At 29.8% G+C, this 21,290-nt stretch overlaps 1 protein-coding gene across 2 annotated transcripts in view; it reads right to left on the bottom strand.

Annotated features, from left to right (window-relative positions):
* The window catches only part of LOC142323502 (uncharacterized), a 37,875-nt gene extending 17,513 nt beyond the window's left edge, over positions 1 to 20,362 (bottom strand). Inside the window, exons 1-2 of one of the 2 annotated variants that reach the window (XM_075363240.1) lie at positions 20,223 to 20,362; positions 7,011 to 7,229 (exon numbers count right to left, since the gene is read on the bottom strand). In XM_075363240.1, the coding sequence (XP_075219355.1) occupies positions 7,011 to 7,224 (214 nt within the window). In that variant the 5' untranslated portion in view covers positions 7,225 to 7,229; positions 20,223 to 20,362. The remainder of the gene's footprint in view (positions 1 to 7,010; positions 7,230 to 20,222) is intronic. The other variant, XM_075363239.1, reaches the window with a different exon arrangement.
* Between the last annotated feature and the right edge of the window lie 928 nt (positions 20,363 to 21,290).

Genomic DNA, 21,290 nt, shown 5'->3' on the forward strand with positions numbered 1-21,290 from the left:
TTCATGATTTCAGAATGTCGTACAGTATTCAAAATCTGCAGACATACTAATGCCTTATACAAAAGGATCCGTCTATATTTCTAAAATATCTACACAGCCATCTTGTTAAACTTAAAAGTTTTTTCTAACTATTGAGAATATGATTTTAGTGCTGCACAAACAAACATTTGAGATCTAAAAGCACTAGCAGGTATTTAACCTCATAAATTCTTGTAATTGGAATATTGGACATAATGTATCAAAAACATGACCAGTTAGTTTTCCTTGTCAACATCATAATCTTCATTTATCCAAATTTAAGTAAGGCCACTTCTAACAAACCAAATCCAAGCCTCATTTTTAAAGTTTTAATTCAATTTTTCATTTTTGTTAAAGCTTTCTGCCATATCATATGATTCACTTTACCAGATATCGACTGATAGATTTTTACATCATCAAAAACATTAATAATGGACAGCTAACAGACTTGACAATGTCATTAATATAAAAAGCAGTTCAATATTTGAATCCAGTGGAACACCAGAAGCTAATTTAAATTCTGTTGCACCTCCATAGCTCATACAAAAACTTTGATTAGCAAGGTAAGATTCTGTCCAGTGGACCAATTTCAATGGAAATCCAATGTTCTCCATTTTTTTCCAAGTAACATATGATGTAGTACCTTATCAAAAGCCTTTTCAAAATCTAGAAATACATCACAACTGAAATTCTGCTAGAAATGCTGCTTTTCCACAATCGGACCCATAATCTTAAGAAAAGTGGAAAAATTAGTTATCGTAAATTGACAGACTTATAAAACAAGTACCTCTTCAGCTACGAGAAGTTCAATATATGAAAAAAAAGATTTTACAAACAACAATCTACATTACTTTGGAAAGTACTTTGGGAACAGAAACTGATCGAAAGTTTTACAATTGCATCACTATGCTTCTTTGGAAATCAGACAAACTCTGGTTCTTTTCCAATTTAAAGGAAAAATTCCAAACTTTAGACTAGCACTAAATATTTCTTTAATTTGCTAGTTTGACAACTTCTGTTGTAATTTTAGGTAATTTTGGCTCAATATAATTCAATACACAACATCCATTTAAATCATTAGCTAGTACTTGATGAAAAAACTGGAAATACACCCCAAATTTATGGCAAGTTTCAGCAGGATTCCAAGTAAGTGCATCATCAACTGTCATCAATGCTATGGTGTTCACAAGGTGCTTGATATTCCTTTATGTATTTCTAAAATTTAGATAGCCCAACTATAATATCACTCTCAACTTTCAAAAGATAATGCTTTTTATTACTGATCATTAAATGCTTGACTATTTTTCATAATCTAATAAAAATTCTATAACAAATCTCCAGACAAGATATTTCACACGAGCTCTTTTCTTCTTTTGAAGAGTCTTAATTAAACAAGTTGAAAACTATGATACATATGTCTGCAAAAGGAGGTTTTTCAAAGGGATATTGTTCAACATGCATTTCTTAAGCTCCTCAGTTAAATTATTCACTGAATCATGAAGATACTGAAGCTTTTAAGGTTAAAATTTTCATCCAACTGATTGTAAACACCAATGAAATCACCAGCTAAATAGAAGAAAGCTTCTACTCTCTTTTATTCTCATGCTTAGTGAAGTGTCAAGCATTGACAAATAGTCAATGTAAACAAGGGATGGTTTTTTCTTTAGTTAATAAATGTATACATTGATCATCAATAACATCCTCTGACAGATTCATAATAACCTAGTCCAAATAGTTATTATCTTATGCTTATTTATATTATGCTTATTTGCTCAAAATTCAATGATCTAAAAATTTAAATTTAAAATTTTGTCTTGTATATAATATAGCTCTAGAAATATATTTCTACAGCTACACAAATGACATTCCAGCTTACACAACTAACACCAAAATCTATGATAACAAAAATACTACTGCTAAATAAGTCGTTATAATTCTGGAGGTCTTCCAAATAAGCATTCAATAAACCTGGAGAAACTTTGGAGGGTAGTAATAATTACCAATACTACAAAGGAAGATAAAGAGTTCTGAAGATGTTCTCAAGGGGTCTAAACATACTCTCCTCCTCCTCCTCCTTTTAAACAAGTGGGTGATATCCTTTCAAGATTTCTACTCCACCCACCCATACTGAGATGGAAGAACAGCAATCACCTTCTGAATTGATCAATGTCCCACCTACCCAATTTGATCAATTCAATATGGAAAGGACCATACTAATCATCACATTCACATTCCACAAGGTTTACTGCTGTCTTGAACAACCTTGTTGAAGATTGCTGTTATAAACTGATAATCGCCGCTTCAGGGGAAATCAGCAAAAGGATTTATACTAATGATCTGGCAATTGTATATGCCAATAACAATAGAAATATGGTGAAGTTTAAATTGCAAAAAGCTTTAAACACCCTCAATGAAGTTGCAAAGAGTAATGGAATTAAATTTTGCACCACAGAAAACATACTGTGTACACTTCTGTAGGAAGAGAAACACACATCCTAGTCCTGTTTTGGCTACTGATGGCCATTTAATTCAGTACAAAGACAACTACGCTTTTTAGGCCAATTATTAGACAAATCCCTTACCTGAGGATTTCACATACAGGATTTGAGTAATAGATGCAAGAAAGCCCCCATTATGTGTTTATCAAATATCAACTGGAGCTCAAATAAAATTACTGTTATATAAAGCATTGGTTCAATCAACGCTTGATTACTGGTGAACTGCTTATTCACCCACTAGGAAATCGCTTCTAGGATGGTTGGAAGTCATACACAATAATGGAATAATTTATGCCACAGGCACTTTCCGTACAAGCACAGCGACTAGTCTAATATTTGAAGCGACATCATGCCATTATATTATAGAAGAAATTCTAATATTACGATAACAGCAAATTCTTCGCTGTACTAAACATTTATGTGAAGAAATAGTACTAATTTGTTCTGACTCCTGATGCACATTAACTGCTGTTCTGAACAAAAGCATTGAAGATGCTGTTGTTGCAAACATCCTGTCCACTTTTTTTATGTTTTACACCAAATGAGACAGTGATGTGTATTTCTACAGTTCCCAAGGCATGCTGGTATCTCAAGAAATAAAAGAAGAGATAAAGCTACCACAGTGTCAATAAACAGTGAGAATAAGGATATAATCCCCATTCAAGTGGCATATATTAAAAATCATCTAACCAACATTATCAGTAAACAGTTGGATCAATAAATAGAAAAGATTAAATGCTAAATTAATTGCAATCAAAATTATTTCATATAAATGGAGGAGCATTGCAAAACTGACTTGTCCGGAACAAAAATGGTGATGAGACAACTGTCTTTCCGGCGAAGAAAGACCAATGTGTTGTGAATGTGATAAAAAACTACTCATTTTTTGGACCACACAAACAATATTGGCCAGGAGTTTTTTTAAAGGAATCTCAAAATGTGAAAATTTTTGTGAGAGTTTACTCAAATGAACATAATGAAGAATTTGCTTATAATTAAGAGGGGGGATCAAAATTGGGATTTCATTATGATCCTATCATCATAGGCTACTTTTTGTAACTTATTTTTTTTTTATTTTAGGTTACTTATATCCATCAGATTATGGGATCCAACAGACTATATACGTATATGACTGGAGGTATGGTCATACATTCCTAGTTGCCAGAAATTAAAATATCATATTTTAAATTATGTCAGTAAGAAACAAGAATAATTTCATTTCATAGCTAAGATAACAGCAATATATACTGAGAACGTAAAGAAAGTGAAGTGCTAGATGACAATCCATGTAATATATAAGCATTGAGCTCTAGTTTTTGTAAATTTTGAAATAGAAATCATTATCTTTTAAGCAATAATTTTTTTTATTTGTAACTACTTATTATGAAATTTATAAGTAAGAAAGGATTTACAAAAATTAAATTAAGAAAATATTTTTAAAATAACTTTTTACTAATTTGGACACTAAGTTGCTTTTTTTTTCAAAGAACTGTTTATGAGTGAAATGACTACTAACACCAGCTCACTACAAGGAATTAGACCTAGAAATTGGTTATAAATTTGTGATACTCATGTTAGATTATTAGATTATTTCTGTTATATTTAGAAAACTTATGTTTAGTTAATATATCTTTTTTTCATTTTTTAATTTTTAATCTGATTATAATCAACATGCATATTTCTTATATGTGTGTTTGCAGTTAAAACTTATAGGTACAATGTTAAAACATGTGGTGTAATAATGTGACATTTGTCTTATTACGTATGACATATTTTAAATCATTATGATTATCAATTCACAGTAATAATTCATCCCTAATGTTTATTTTAATTATGAATTATTCATCTTTTATTTCAAATGTTTTTACAATGTAAATTTAGCTTGAATAAACCATCAGCACTTTATTATATATTTCAGCTTTATTAACTATTGAAAAGTGTAGTCATGTTACTTGCTGTACATGTTTTGACATATGTTTTTAGTTTAACCGGAAATTTGCATAATAAATAGCATAAATCTACAGCAAACATTAGTATCTTCCCAATGTATTTTTAATTGTGTGTATGTTAGCTGAGTAAATTCACGTTTTAATTTCATTTTTATAAACACAATAACTTAGCTGATTTTTTTATAAATTAAAAAAAAATTCAGCTTTATAACAAAAGATCTTTTCTGTTACTCATATATACTATATATATATATATATATATATATATATATATATATATATATATATATATATATATATTTATGTTTATGTTTGTACTATGTTTAAGTTTGTGTGAAAATGTGTTGAAAATGAGAATGTTCAGTGGTATACAGAAAAAAGTATATATAATTTTGTTCATTAACTATATCTGTGGTAAACATTTCACAACTTTAGTTTTGTTAAGATTGAATTTTATTTTTTGTCTCTTCCACATCCTCTTTAGAACTTCCTACTGTACTATATCTGGTTTTTTTTTCTCAAAATAAGGAATAATTTTGGTTTAATACTTGTATTTTGATACTGCAATAGCTACATTTTCTAATGGCAGTTGCATTTATAACAGATTAGAACTTTTTTTATACTGATGACTGAATGTAGGTATCATTAAAACAAGACAGCAACTAATAATGAGCAACAAAATAGTATAAATCTTTAAAAAATGTCATGTTATGTACAGTCAAGATATAATGAAATTGACTGCGTAGAAACTTACTCTACCTAAATATAAAATTAAACAAAACGTTTTAATATCTGTAGAGTTATTCAACAAATTTAGAGTACATCAACAATTTTTTTAAGTAGTGTTAGTATATATGTATATATTATACTCTAAAAATTTTGAATTTTTCAGCAACCAAATTTAAAAGAAATAATGCTGAAAAAGTGAATAGACAAAGAAAATCATTTAACAGGAAGTCATTTAATGGAAATTCATTAACAGTCATTTTATTAAGACCTCATAGAATTTTTAGATTTTATTTGCCTCTAAAAATTTTCAGATTTTAATCCCAGCTGCAGTTGAGGTTCTATTATTAGGATTTATTTTTATAATCACAGTTTTTCAGATTTCATAACTTCTGAGAGTACTACTTAAATTTTTTATCTTCACTATCCTGAAGACACAAGCCATAAATTATACATGTAAATCAATTCTATTAATAAGAAATGATTCTCATTTTATAAAATTTTACTCAGTTTAATTTCTCTTCCTTTCAGTTTTTTTAATAAATTAAAACTTTTTACTCTCTTCCTAATATCCAATTTCATTCTACACGAAAAAAAAAGGGTAATTCCTAACTCAAATAGTCTGTTTTATTTTGTATAGCTATATTTTTTCCCTTTTTTTTATTAACATACTTTATTTTAATTACTGGTTTTGTATCATGAACATAAAATTATCACTTACAATAGATTATACTTACTATATTCTCGATTAATAACAAAAATAACCCATATGATGTATTATTTTTATAATTTTTGTTTAAATATTTAAATGTGTACACTAATCTAACAAAATGTTATTCTAGTTAAAATAAGAAAAAACAAGTGATTTTTTTTTACATTTTTGAAATATTTCAATTATTTTCTTACTCTGAAATTAATCAAGCCTATATTAGTAAATCTTTATGAATTATCACTGTTCCTAGAAAGACTGAGACTACAACGTAAGCAAATTCATATAAACATGTTTTTATCCTAATCATTATTTTTTCAATTAATTCTTTTTCTAAAAGAGTAATCGTGTGTATTTTAAAACTAAACTAATGTTAACTCTGCCAAAAAAAAAACCACTAGCCAATTTGTAAAATAGGAGATTGCAAGTGTATTAACAGAGTAGCTATAGTTAGAGGCTCTGCTATTGATATATATATATATATATATATATATATATATATAAAATACTGAGTTAATTGAAACCCCTACTGCCAACAATAAAGATGGGGGAGAAGAAGTCAGAAATACAAAAAAAATCACAAAGCTAAGCGAAGCAAACCTTTTCTCTTACCAATCTATAAAAAAACTATATAGTCCCAACTATCTCACTCATTAATTAATTCCCATTACAAAATCAAAAAAAAAAAATCTGATCATAGACAAGGATAGAAAACTGCTGCTAAATGCCTCTCCATCCCCCAATAACAGCAAAAGCATGAAATGAAAGTAATATGCTGCACTTTCATAAAGCAATGTAAAATTCAGAAAAGAAAAAGGCACTATACATACAGGTACTATTTCAGATCTACTGACTCAGGGGAAATTCACATCTTGATCATTTCGGAAAGGAATTGATGAAATTTTTTCCTGTTTCATCAATAGATTTTTCATGTAGAAAATGATTCAAAAGTGACTTCAGTTTCTGTACAGGGAGTTTTTGCTTTACATATTATTTCCACTGCTAATTCTTTTGGGACTAATCTCTTGTGTAGGTCAGATACAAAAGACTATAAATTCTTTTACATTCATTTTTATGTGCCTTTTAAGCTTAAATAAAAAATTAACATACCTTTATTAATTTGTACAAACTTTTCTTGAGCTTCCTTGTCATTTTGATTTTTGTCAGGATGATATTTAAGAGCTAATTTCTTATATGCTTTCTTTATTTCATCACCAGTTGCATCTTCATTCACACCTAAGACCTTATAATATTCTTTAACTGCTAAGCTTGGATCGATACAAGCAACAACAAAGAAAATAAAAAAACTTGTCAGCAGTCTCATTTTCCCTGTAATAAAAAAGAAATGCCAACAAAATTAGCAATGGTAAGTTACTAAGTAAAATTATATAACATAAATGTGGGCACAAGCATGCAGACACACAAAATCACTCGTATCGGCTTAAGTTACTTTTATCGGTTTAACAATGTCATTCTAAATCATGAAATAGTACAAGCAACTCTTAAAACAATAGTCAAAATAAAATAAAACTAGCAAAGAGAAACCCGTAGAACCATATACAAACAATAAAAATCCAAAACTAGATGCAAATTTTGATTATTAAATGATCATAAAAAAGTTATTTCTACCCTGGGTTAAAAAAAAATAACAATAATCTACAATCTCACTTTGGATAGGCCAAAGTAAGATTATAAAAGCAATTACTTCTTGAATGTTTCAAACCAGTACTGTATTTAAATAACTGTTTGGCATATTCATTGTTTGAAAGTAAAACTATCTATATAAGGAAAAATCTACTCATTAGACTTCATTATTTTTATAATATAATAGGAATATAAAGTAAACATAAATATATATGCCAAAAACAAAAATTAAATGTATAATATTAATATCAAATCGTAACGGTGCATATTACGAGTGCAATTTTTAATGACATAATGCATGCAGTACATTAATTTAACTTCATTATACTTATATTAAATATAATGTATTAGAAACTATTTACTTATCAAGTCGTTCGGTAGAATGATGCTGGCGAGAGTTTGTCCACACCTAAAGACTTATTTACTCTGACAAACTCGCAAATTGACATTTCAAAATTGTTTAAAATATTTAAAAAAATAAAAATTTTGATTAAATAAAGCTACATATCATCGCAGAAATATATGTTCTTTATACATATAGTTTTTTTTTTTTTTTTAATAAATATGTGACGATCTTTGTAATTTCATGTTTTTTAATTTGAAAATGTGAAATTTTTGTTCTTCCAACCGCGATTTTTTTCTCCTAACCCGTTTACGAATCGTGCAGCTAGATAGCAGTATCGATATTACTAAGTAGCGTACAAAAACTTGATAATGTATACTCGAAATAATAAAATTTAAAAGAAAATATACTACAGCTTGTTTTAATAGTAAATACTCTTATGTAAATAAAAGTACAGAAGATGAAACAATTTTTTAAGCTCCAACACTTCATTAAAAAATAAATAAAAGTATTAGTTTACAAGAGATTATACTAGTTTCATTAAAAAAGGAATAAATAAAACAGAAATAAATTGGTAAAATTTTTACTCTACAATTAGAACTATTTGGTGGCGCTGGGGTCCTGATATTTCGAAAGATTGTACATAAAATGAATATTTATATGTATATATATACATTTTATTATATATAATTTTTTTATTACCTATACATACACATGTATAGGTACACACACACACACACACACATATATATGTATATATATATACCTCCTCTATGAATCATGAGACCTTGCCGTTGGTGAGGGGGCTTGAGTGCTCAGGGATACAGAGTAGCTGGACCGAAGGTGCAACCATATCGGAGAGGTATCTGTTGAGAGCCAGACTAAGGAATGATTCCTGAAAGAGGGCAGCAGCTCTTTCAGTAGTTGTTAGGGGCGTAAGTCACAATGACTTAAACGGCCATATCAACATTACTCAGTCCTCTGAGTACTGCGCAGCTGAAAGCAATGGAAAACTACAGCTGTTTTTTTTTCCAAGAAAATGTGGCTCTGCATTTTCAAAAGCAATAATGGAGGCGCCTTCCTTGGTAAAATATTCCGGAGGTAAAATAGTCCCCCGTTCGGATCTCCGGGTGGGGACTACTAAGGAAGGGGTCACCAGAAAAGTAAAAAATAACATTCTACGAGTCGGAGCATGGAATGTTAGAAGCTTAAAAAAGGTTGGTAGGCTAGAGAATTTAAAAAGGGAAATGGATAGGGTAAACGTGGATATAGTAGGAATTAGTGAGGTTCGGTGGGAAGAGGAAGGCGACTTTTGGTCGGGTGACTTTAGAGTAATTAACTCAGCGTCAAATAATGGGCAGGCAGGAGTAGGTTTCGTGATGAACAAGAAAATAGGGAGGAGAGTGGAGTATTTCAAGACGCATAGCGATAGAGTCATTGTAATAAGGATAAATTCAAAACCTAAACCGACAACGATTGTTAACGTCTATATGCCTACAAGCGCCCATGATGATGATGAGGTAGAATGTGTATACGAAGAGATTGATGAAGCAATTAAACACGTAAAAGGAGATGAAAATTTAATAATAGTTGGAGATTGGAATGCAAGCATTGGAAAAGGCAAGGAAGGAAATATAGTGGGTGAATACGGGCTGGGCAAAAGGAATGAAAGAGGGGACCGACTTATAGAGTTTTGCACGAAGTATAATTTAGTAATTGCCAACACCCAATTTAAAAATCATAATAGAAGAATATACACTTGGAAAAAGCCAGGCGATACTGCAAGGTATCAGATAGATTATATCATGGTTAAGCAAAGATTTAGAAATCAACTCGTGGACTGCAAAACTTACCCTGGAGCAGACATTGATAGCGACCATAATTTGGTGATAATGAAATATAGATTGGGGTTTAAAAACCTGAAGAAAAGGTGTCAGATGAATCGGTGGAATTTAGAGAAGCTTGAGGAAGAGGAGGTAAAGAAGATTTTTGAGGAGGACATCGCAAGAGGTCTGAGTAAAAAAGATAAGATAGAAAATGTAGAAGAAGAATGGGAGAATGTTAAAAAGGAAATTCTTAAATCAGCAGAAGCAAACTTAGGCGGAATAAAGAGAACTGGTAGAAAACCTTGGGTTTCAGACGATATATTGCAGCTGATGGATGAACATAGAAAATATAAGAATGCTAATGATGAAGAAAGTAAAAGGAACTATCGGCAATTAAGAAATGCTATAAACAGGAAGTGCAAACTGGCGAAAGAAGAGTGGATTAAAGAAAAGTGTTCAGAAGTGGAAAGAGAAATGAATATTGGTAAAATAGACGGAGCATACAGGAAAGTTAAGGAAAATTTTGGGGTACATAAATTAAAATCTAATAATGTGTTAAACAAAGATGGTACACCTATATATAATACGAAAGGTAATTTTATAATACAAGCAATTTTAGGCCTCAGATTAATAGTAGAAGGAAGATTAAAGAAAAACAAACCAACATACTTGGCGTTTATAGACCTAGAAAAGGCATTCGATAACGTAGACTGGAATAAAATGTTCAGCATTTTAAAAAAATTAGGGTTCAAATACAGAGATAGAAGAACAATTGCTAACATGTACAGGAACCAAACAGCAACAGTAGCAATTGAAGAACATAAGAAAGAAGCCATAATAAGAAAGGGAGTCCGACAAGGATGTTCTCTATCTCCGTTACTTTTTAATCTTTACATGGAACTAGCAGTTAATGATGTTAAAGAACAATTTAGATTCGGAGTAACAGTACAAGGTGAAAAGATAAAGATGCTACGATTTGCTGATGATATAGTAATTCTAGCCGAGAATAAAAAGGATTTAGAAGAAACAATGAACGGCATAGATGAAGTCCTACGCAAGAACTATCGCATGAAAATAAACAAGAACAAAACAAAAGTAATGAAATGTAGTAGAAATAACAAAGATGGACCACTGAATGTGAAAATAGGAGGAGAAAAGATTATGGAGGTAGAAGAATTTTGTTATTTGGGAAGTAGAATTACTAAAGATGGACGAAGCATGAGCGATATAAAATCCCGAATAGCACAAGCTAAACGAGCCTTCAGTAAGAAATATAAGTTGTTTACATCAAAAATTAATTTAAATGTCAGGAAAAGATTTTTGAAAGTGGATTTGGAGTGTCGCTTTATATGGAAGTGAAACTTGGACAATCGGAGTATCTGAGAAGAAAAGGTTAGAAGCTTTTGAAATGTGGTGATATAGGAGAATGTTAAAAATCAGATGGGTGGATAAAGTGACAAATGAAGAGGTATTGCGGCAAATAGGTGAAGAAAGAAGCATTTGGAAAAATATAGTTAAAAGAAGAGACAGACTTATAGGCCACATACTAAGGCATCCTGGAATAGTCGCTTTAATTTTGGAAGGACAGGTAGAAGGGAAAAATTGTGTAGGCAGGCCACGTTTGGAATATGTAAAACAAATTGTTAGGGATGTAGGATGTAGAGGGTATACTGAAATGAAACGACTAGCACTAGATAGGGAATCTTGGAGAGCTGCATCAAACCAGTCAAATGACTGAAGACAAAAAAAAAAAAAAATATATATATTCACAAACATATATATTATTTATTCATTGCTTTATATTTATTTAGAATTAATATTCAACTTTTTTACAGTTTTAAAACCTGTATTTTTTGATAATTTTGTGTCAACACTATTAAAACATTTTTTTTTTTTTTAATAATGCTGAACCGTTTTCACATCAATATTGCAACTGCTCAAATCAATGAAAATAAAAGCTCAAATACTAATAGAAAATCGATCGACTAGAAAAATTGACTGATATGAACAAGATTAGTATTAATTTCATTTTTACTGCAGTAAAAAAGTTATTTTATTTCATGAAGATCGAGTGCTTTATTTGATGAGAATTTTGAAGTTGTATATCCATAAAAATAAGAAGAATATTATTATTAATAGATGACGTAGTTATTGAACAGACTTGATATATGGTCTAAAATTTCAAAGAATTTAACGAATGAACAGAAAACAAAAAACAGATGGTATCAAAACTCCCAAAACAATAAAATTGTTAAGGTTTCTGCGAGAGTTTGCCGTCAATCGAAAACATCGAAAATCAAAATTTAACAATTTATTAATTTATAGTTCCTCAAGAAGACATTACAGATATGTATGAAAGGCGAGATGTTAATTGATAATAATTGTTATATATAAACAATTAACATCTCGCCTACTTATTATTTTTCCTACTTCATTTTCTCAAACACAAAAATATGCATCGTTAAATATTGTCTTCCTGCTCTACTAATATGGTAACTAAATAACAGAACTTTTTTAATATAAAACAAATTCGAAATCATCGAGAAATAATTGAGGATAAACAATTTTTTTATATACTTTTTATACTTAATAATACAAATCATATAATTAAAAATATCGTCAAATTTTCTCAAATATGTTGTTGACTGAAAATGCAGAAAACTTTTGCCGGCCCGATTTCATACTTTTACGAACGAATTTGGACGAAACTTCAATATTTTACGCTTAACATTATTATTTATTGTTCTACGCAAATGCATTACGATCTCAACAATAAGTTCAACTTTGTCCGTTACGGCGAAAAAATTTTTATAGAGAATAATCAATTTCTGATTTCAATAAGAAGATCACTTAATGAATAGATCAAGTGTTGATGAAAGATCAACATTTTAGGGGCAGTACAGGTTGTTGTAACAATTTAAAGTGAATGTTACACACATTGTGTTAACTAATTATCTTTCGTAGGTTTCTATTGATATATTTATCATATGTTCCTAACGGTTAAAAAGTCACACAATATTAATCATATGTAATTTTATCTTTAATAAGATGTTTCCTCGATATTTTGAAAATTCAAAGTGACGAAATCATTTCTAATGTCATCTTCACTCTAAACTACCAGTATTAATAAAGTATTACGGTATTAATTAACTTCGAAAAAAATAACTTATTGAATAAAAAAATTATTAAAACATATTTCAATTTTGTGAACGAAATTTACGTTTTATTTTGTTATTTTGAAATTATACAACATTCTTTTCTAGAATTGAATTAATTTTTGAAACAAAGAAAACTACAAACCGTTAATATTTTTTCTGTTAATTAATTATTTTCAATGATTGAATCATTTGATACTGTCATGAATTTAGAACCAGAGAATGATCACTCATACGATTTGCATTGTGAATTATCGTCTTTCAAAAGCCAGTCAAGAAGTAGAACACTCACTTATGCATGAATTATTAGGATTTATGAAGTTGTTTAAAGAATGAAAACGAACCAGCAAGATTTTTTGCATTTTCAATCAAAATATTTGAGAAAATTTGATGAATTTTTTATTATATGATTTGTGTTATTAAGAATATTTACAAGTACATAAAAACATTGTTTATCTCCAATTATTTCTCGACGATTTCGTAATTGTTTTATATTACAAAATTTCTATCATTTAGTTACAATATTAATAGAGCAGGAAGAAAATATTTAACGGTGTATACTTTTGTGTTGAGAAAATGAAGTAGGAAAAATATATAACAATTATTATCTCGTGTTCCATACATATCTGTACTTTTTGGATTCGGACAGTCTTTTTAGAGAAATATAAATAAATTGTTGAATTTTGATTTTCGATGTTTTCAATTGACGGCAAGCTCTCGCCGAAACCTAAGCAATTTTATAGTTTTGGGAGTTCTGATATACATAAAGCAGCACTAAAGATCAAATCATCCTAATCGAAACAAATACAGGTTGCCATGACTTTCTTTTTTTCAGATAATACTTCAGAGGATGAATGAGAATGATATGCATGAGTGTGAATGAAGTGTAGTCTTCTACATTCTCAGTTCGACCATTTCTGAGATGTGTGTTTAATTGAAACCCAACCACCAAAGAACACCGATACCCACGATCTAGTATTCGTCCGCGTAAAAATAACTGGCTTTACTAGGACTTGAACGCTGGAACTCTCGACTTCCAAATCAGCTGATTTGGGAAGACGCGTTCACCAATAGACCAACCCGGTGGGTTAGGTTGCCATGACCGAGTTATTGAATTATTTTGAGAATAATTCCTTTTTTAATAAAGATCTGTATAATTTTAGAAATTAAGATCTACTGATATAATAATCTTTGAATAATTACGGAGGCTTTGAAAGGCTCATACAGAGCAGCTGTAATTCTCAGTTACAGCTGTTGAGGGCTTTCAATTATGTTAGCTATTTTATTGTTTAACAAACACTTAAACGTGAAACTAGATGGGTTAAATGCCTACAGTTCAGTTTGTTTGTCTCAGATACATCTCATAGGGTTGGTTTATCAATAAAAATATGAAAATATAAACCATTTTGAGTAGAAGAAATTATAATCTGATATTCCTCTGATCTCCTGTGAGAAAAAGCTTTTTTTTCTATAAAAAATATGGTAGAGATGAATCGTTGAGCATTATATTTTTATGTTTTATTTGTCAATGATCGGTCAGTTAGGTCAAACAATAGGATTAAGTGCTGAATCAAATCGATTCAGTTCTTGATCCAAATCAACCATCAGTAAATTGGTGTACTCTCCCAGATACTACTTTTCAAATGATGTAACAGCAATATTTAGGGTCCCAAATTGTGTAATTTTCCTTCAGTTATTTTTATTTCCTTACTAATTAGAAAGTACTTAAATTAGTACCTTGCAGCTATTTTTTGACAAAAGTATATAAATAATTAATTATAGGATATAACAAATTTTAAGTCATACACAGTTAAATTTATTTAAAAATCAATGACTCCACAAACTTGCAATTTAAATAATGTCAAACGACAACAGGAGATTCTTTTACATATTTTTTTCAAAATTTCAACAAAGTGTAACGTCAAAATAAGAAGTTAAAAATCAAAATTATCGTTAAAATTTTATTTAAAAATTAAGCATCTCAATAATCCCTTGAATTTTAACACATTTAATATTCAAGTTTATAGCAATATTACATACAGTTTAACAGTTTGTACTCAAAACAATGAAATGACATCCGATTCGAAACACTGATATTACACCTCAAAGCATCTACCAGTTTCAAGAATTTTAGACGTGGTATTAACAGAAAAAAAAATTTTTTTTGGTCACATTTTTTATCATATTAGGGGGAAAAATATTTTTCATATTACTAAATGCAATTATTTCAGAACACTTAGATTTTTTAAAAGCACCAATATTTGAACTGATACAGGCAATTAATCTTTATGTATAGTAGTCTTAAATAATGGCAACATGTAAACAAATTAAATTTACATTACTTTAAAACAGACTGTTTTAAAGAAATGAATGCAAGTTATAAACGTTTTTTAATTAGTAGCTGCACAATGTTTGGTATGTTCAGGTTCACCTTTTGATGATGGTATGTTCACCTTTGATGACAATTACAAAATTTCCTTATTTATATATAATCAATTTTATAAGACTAGTTGATAACGGCAAACATAGCGTGGATATCAGGTATTTTTTAATAAAAAATGGAATTAAATAAAAATTATTTAATTTTAAATAATTAAATTTTAATAAAAAATGTTTAATTAATTGTACACATAAACATCTAAATAATGAATAAAAATTATTACATTAACCCAGCTGTTTACATTACACTTCTTAATAGTATTAATAAAATATGGGCCAATAAAATTAAATAATATGAAAAGCTCAACAAAAAGAAATATACAATATACCGCAACTAAGAAATGCACCTATCAATGTACCATTATATCACATATGCAATGATATGTATCACTGTAGTACAGAAGTTAAATGACTTATTTTTTTACACAGAAGGTTTTCAAGACTTCGCTAAACAAGTAAAATTTTAATACTTTCAGCTTCTCATTTCTCCTGACCACCATCTGTAGTTTGGTTCAAATAAACGGTACATCCTATACTAATGAACCTACCATATAAAAAAAGGATGGGACCCCTATGCTATGAGTACTACTAAAATTAAGTTTTACCAGAAGTCCTGGGGGACTTCTGAATTGGTGCACGACTCACTATCACTGTAATGAATGACATGTATAAGTTAAGAATTATTTAACAAATGAAATTAAGAAGTAAAAATGATAAATATTATATTGTTTTGTATGTAAAAAAAAAATTTGAAACAATTTTTTATAAATTTGACAATACTTCCACTGAAATTCATAAAAAAAATCTAACTACTCAGCAAATATATGCTACACAATAAAAATTATACATCGCAGACCACAGCGGCTGTACTGAGTACTGACCTGATTTCATAACAAAACACTGAGCGTGATGAATAAAAGCAGTGGGCAAATAAAATAACTTCGTCAGTAAACGTTGAGAAAAATAAGGAGTTTTGTTAAAGATAGGTGGCAATAACAGTTAATAATACTTGAAATTTTATAAGTGATTTTTTTTTCTTAAAAAATATCTTTTTTGGGTGAAGTAATTTTAAAACTGCTAAGCAGAGTAAGTAACATCTCTCTAACAAAGATCTTCAAACAAGATAAGTAGGTCTAGTTCTAACTCATAACTATTACTAGACTAATGAAAGACTTCCCAGCTGACATGACCACAATGAATGACAGCCAAGCAGGATACTACACACATCATGTCTTTGTATAGTGATGGCTATGAAATGAGGTAAAAGTGGCTTCAACCCTATAAAGCCTGCCAGGTATTCAAAGTACACAATGAATGGTAATGAATAAGAATGGTCTACACATCAGGGTATATTATGATAGTTTAGTCTTGTAAAGGATCCTACTAGATCTATATGATATAAACATATTTAGAGTATTAGATGATATTAATGAAATTTTATAAATGCTAAGGTGCTAACCCCTAACTGCTTGTATGCGATGGCTACCAATAGCAGCCATTAGTACTATAAAGTACTATTGTTTGTACCAAAAAAGAGCAACATTCAGTGATCTGTTTTTTGTAGTCGGAAGGTGTATCAGGGGACAAAATTCATGGAAGACTTTCGGTACAGTACGGGAACAGTGTGTTGCTGCAACGAAGCATCTACGAATGGATTGAAAAATCAAAAATGGTCGCACAAGTGTTATGCATTACGAAGGAGCCAGACAACCATTTACCGCCCCAAATGAGGAAAACACTGAGCGTGCACATAACATGGTTTTCTCAGACAGATGAGTAACTATTGATGAAGTAGCACATCGTCTGCAAATTATTCACGGTTTTGCCAACAAAATCATCCACAACAGACTTGGGTTTCACAAAGTCTGTGCAAGATGGGTCCCAAAACATCTTGCACAGTTACATAAACAAACGCCTTTGGACATCTGCCAAAAATATTTGGATCGCTATGGTAACAAACGGGACATCTTCTTGAACAGAATCATCACCGATAACTAAACATGGATCCATCATTACGAGCCGGAGAGTAAGCGGCCAAGTATGGAATGGAAACGTCCAAATTTGCCCTGAAAAAAAAAGTTCAAGACCCAACCGTCTGCAGGAAAACTGATGCTTACGGTTCTTTGAGACTCACAAGGCCCAGTACTGGAACATTATGAGGAAAGGGGCACGACAATAAACAGTGCGCATTACAGTGAGATGCTTACTGCCAAGCTGAAGCCTGCAATTTGAAGCAAACGCTGAGGACTGCTGTCGAAAGGTGTGTTGTTGCACGAAAATGCCCGTCCACATACTGTTGGCCACACTGCTGAAACACTCCAGAAACTAAGCTTTGAAGTACTGGTTCATCTTCCGTATCGTCCTGATCTTGCCCCTTCTGACTACCACTTGTTTGGTCCACTCAGAGGCATTAAGGGGCTGTCGATTTACTTCGGACGAAACAGTGAAAGAAGCGGTGCATTCCTGGCTCGCAGCTTAACTGAAAACCTTCTTTTATGAAGGCATCAGGAAGCTTGTGCAATGATGGACCAAGTGCGTTGAAATCCAAGGGGGAAAATGCTGAAAAATTATGTACATCTAAGTTTCCTACTTGTATTACAATAAAATTTATAACTACACTGGAGATAATAATTGACTTACCCTCGTATAAAGACTAAAATTACACAGATGAATGTTAACCATTACATAAGTAAAAATGATGTTCCACTATATTTTACATGTTAAGCTGGCTACATTAGTGCATTGTTAAGAAGTATATGATTCTGTCCAAAAAAAATACCTACAAATTTTCAAAAATTTATTTGCCCAAGTAAGGAGTCACATTTATTAACAAAAACTACATTTAATTAAATTCTTAATGAGACAGGAGTCACATAAAAAATATTTTAATTTTTGACAAAAAAGAATTATTAACCATAATAAAGTAAGCGAAGAATATAGTTTTAACATAACACAATGTTTTCAGACAAACTGAACTATTTGTTTGAATGATGCCCAGCATTTTTTGGACAAATTCACAGATGACGTAATTGCACTCAAAAAGTGTTTTAACATAATAATTACTTTTAAATTATCTTATTAATACAATAAACAGATTGAATATATTTAAAAGAAAAAGACTTATTAGATATTAATACACAGGATGCTAATTTAGCATCAACAACGTTAAATTCAACATCTAAAATACGATTACAACAACAATCACAAGTGCAGGAATTATTTAACTGAATGCAGCATTGACAGTGATAAAGAAATAAACAAATTACAATGAACACAACAGTTAACTGAAAAAAAGTGACAGCTGCCTGCATTCTTAGGATACTATTGCAGTTATAATAAAACTTAATAAAAAAATATTAACAAATTAGAGGGGGTGCATCTACATACAAAAGCCTAACTTTACACTTGCAAAAATACTTAACTAAGACAATTTAAGCTGAGTTTAAGCTAAGACTTAAAACTTTACTGTTCAGTAGCTAAGATGCAAGATAGGAAACTGGCCAGTGTTAACCCAATTGATCTGCAGCAGTGGCCCACCTCCAGAGCAGACTGAGAATCTACAGGCCTGAACAGCTTTTTCCCCCTAATCACTTATGGTAGCCTAATTCCCAATAAAGTTGCAAATATAGAAAAAAATAATAATTTGAAGTCAAGTCTGTGAACAGAGAGATTAAAATTTGTCATCTTGCTGAATTTGTTATCTGTTATCTGAACATACAATATCAGACTAACAGGATTTAAATTTTATAACATCTCTAATTTACGCATCTTTAACTCAAAAACATTTTGCCCAGTTTCCATTTCCATAAAACAGAATTAAATAATATATTTCTTTTCCCCCAGTAGTAAGCAGCTATATTTTGTACAATCCAAATACATAACAAATCAAAAATCAATTAAATGAAAAACTAATAAATAAAATCTTTTACTTAAATTAAGATTTTGGGAAAAGAGGTTGTTATTGTAAGCAGAAAAGATGTTTCTAAAAAATAAAATTATCACTACACATGCAAAGATGGATAATGGATAATGAAAAAAAATTAAGAAAGTTTTCTTCTTCAACAGAACAGCATCAAAATGACAGTTATAAAAAAAAATTGGTCAAAATCTGTTTTCAAAAATAGAAAGCCATGAGAAATATTATGTAAATATGTCTTTAGATGGGTAGTTATAGTTTTTCCAGCAATGTATGGGCCAAACAGTATCACTGGAAAATATCAATAATCATGCACAAATGCATGCTGTATGTGTTTCCTCACAATTTCAATATTTCTACGACTGCAAATTAGTTCAATAAATTATGCATACATAGATTTGGCCATTAAATAATAAAACACATGCACAATTAGTTAACTATAGCTAAGTTAATGAGCTATTTACTATTCAATTTGTTACACTACAGATGTTTATTCATTACACTTCAAAAGGAAAAAGCCTACAGCTAGGGCTGGTAACACAGCCAATTCATATGACTTCATACTCAAAATAACCTGACACTGCAATCACAATAAAAAACTTGCTTCTACAGTTTTTATACATTGTATAACTAACAAAACTGAAAAGTTAATAAAACTCTTAATAAATCTATAAAAATAGATAACAGATATAATACCCTAAACAAAATCAAATTTCAAAGAATGTATGCAGAAAATGGCCTTTCTAACTATAGCAATTCTATCAATATTAAAGCATATAATATACTACTAAAGCAATATAATACATACACAATTTAACTAGTACACCATAATTACCTACAGATGTGAAAAAACAGTAGAAAAGTTTTTTAACCTGAAAAATCTATAAAAATAAAAATTTACAAAACCAATTTGCTGACAAGTCGAAAATAATGTTTTAATTTTAGACAATAACCACAACACAATTTATATTCTTTTAAAGTGTAATAAAACATACTCACCATAAATAACACTTTCCTCAAAAATAACCAAGAGGAACAACTCACAACAATACACATTTCATAATAACATACCTAATAGATACAAGCAGAAGAACCACATCAGTGAAAAGTATCAATGTAGCCAACACGAAAATGTTAACAAACAAAATTTCAACGTATAAATGACAATGAAATGAATAAAAAGTTCAATTACTTATTACCTACATTTAACTCATTATTAAAAAAAAAACACAGTATGAAAAAATGAAAATTTGTTCATTCATTTAAATGAAATCAATCGATAAACAACTGCGTGTTTCAAAATTATTCCATAGAGTTAGATTACGGAAGACAGCATAAAATCACGATTAGAAATACAAAAGCATCACACGTCACCTTTCAAAAACTGTTTTTGCAAGCACGTACTACTTGGAAATTTTATTATGTTACGATTTAAATTTGTTACGGCGTAAATTTTCTTTGTATAAACACTATAATTTACTTTTCAAAGTTCTTTAAGAAATGTTAGCCATTAAAAAAACATAAAAATGAGCACATAACTATACTAAAAATTTTACTTTATATAGCTGTATAAAATTTTATAGAGTAATCCTAAGCAGAATTTCAGTAGGTAGAAAAAATTAATTCCTTCTGTCCTGTGGTATGAGTAAAAAATTATGTGATGTGAAAAATGAACATTAAAGAAGGAAGATGAAATAAGATTAGAAATATTCAAAATTTACATGTGCAAAAAGGTAAACAAAGTAATTTTGAGTAAAATAAGCAGTAAGAAATGTTAGAAATACTATAGATACTTTGAGCTTGTTTGTTACTGATGAGATGATAACAAAGTTTACTACCATTAATTTATCAAGAAACAACAGTATCTGCATCAGTGAAAGTAATAAGTAAGCTGGTATGTTCCAGAGAATTTATCCTTAGTGACTTTCATGAATACCCCAAAAAATCAAATACATCTTTATGTTCACAATAACTTTTCAGTATTGATATTGAGCTTACAACTGGTAAAACACTAAAGACAAACATTATCAGCTTTTTTAATTACCTTTCCTATTATTTTAAAATGTT

This window comes from Lycorma delicatula, chromosome 4, assembly GCF_047948215.1.
Source record: "Lycorma delicatula isolate Av1 chromosome 4, ASM4794821v1, whole genome shotgun sequence".
Taxonomy (NCBI): Eukaryota; Metazoa; Arthropoda; class Insecta; order Hemiptera; family Fulgoridae; genus Lycorma; species Lycorma delicatula.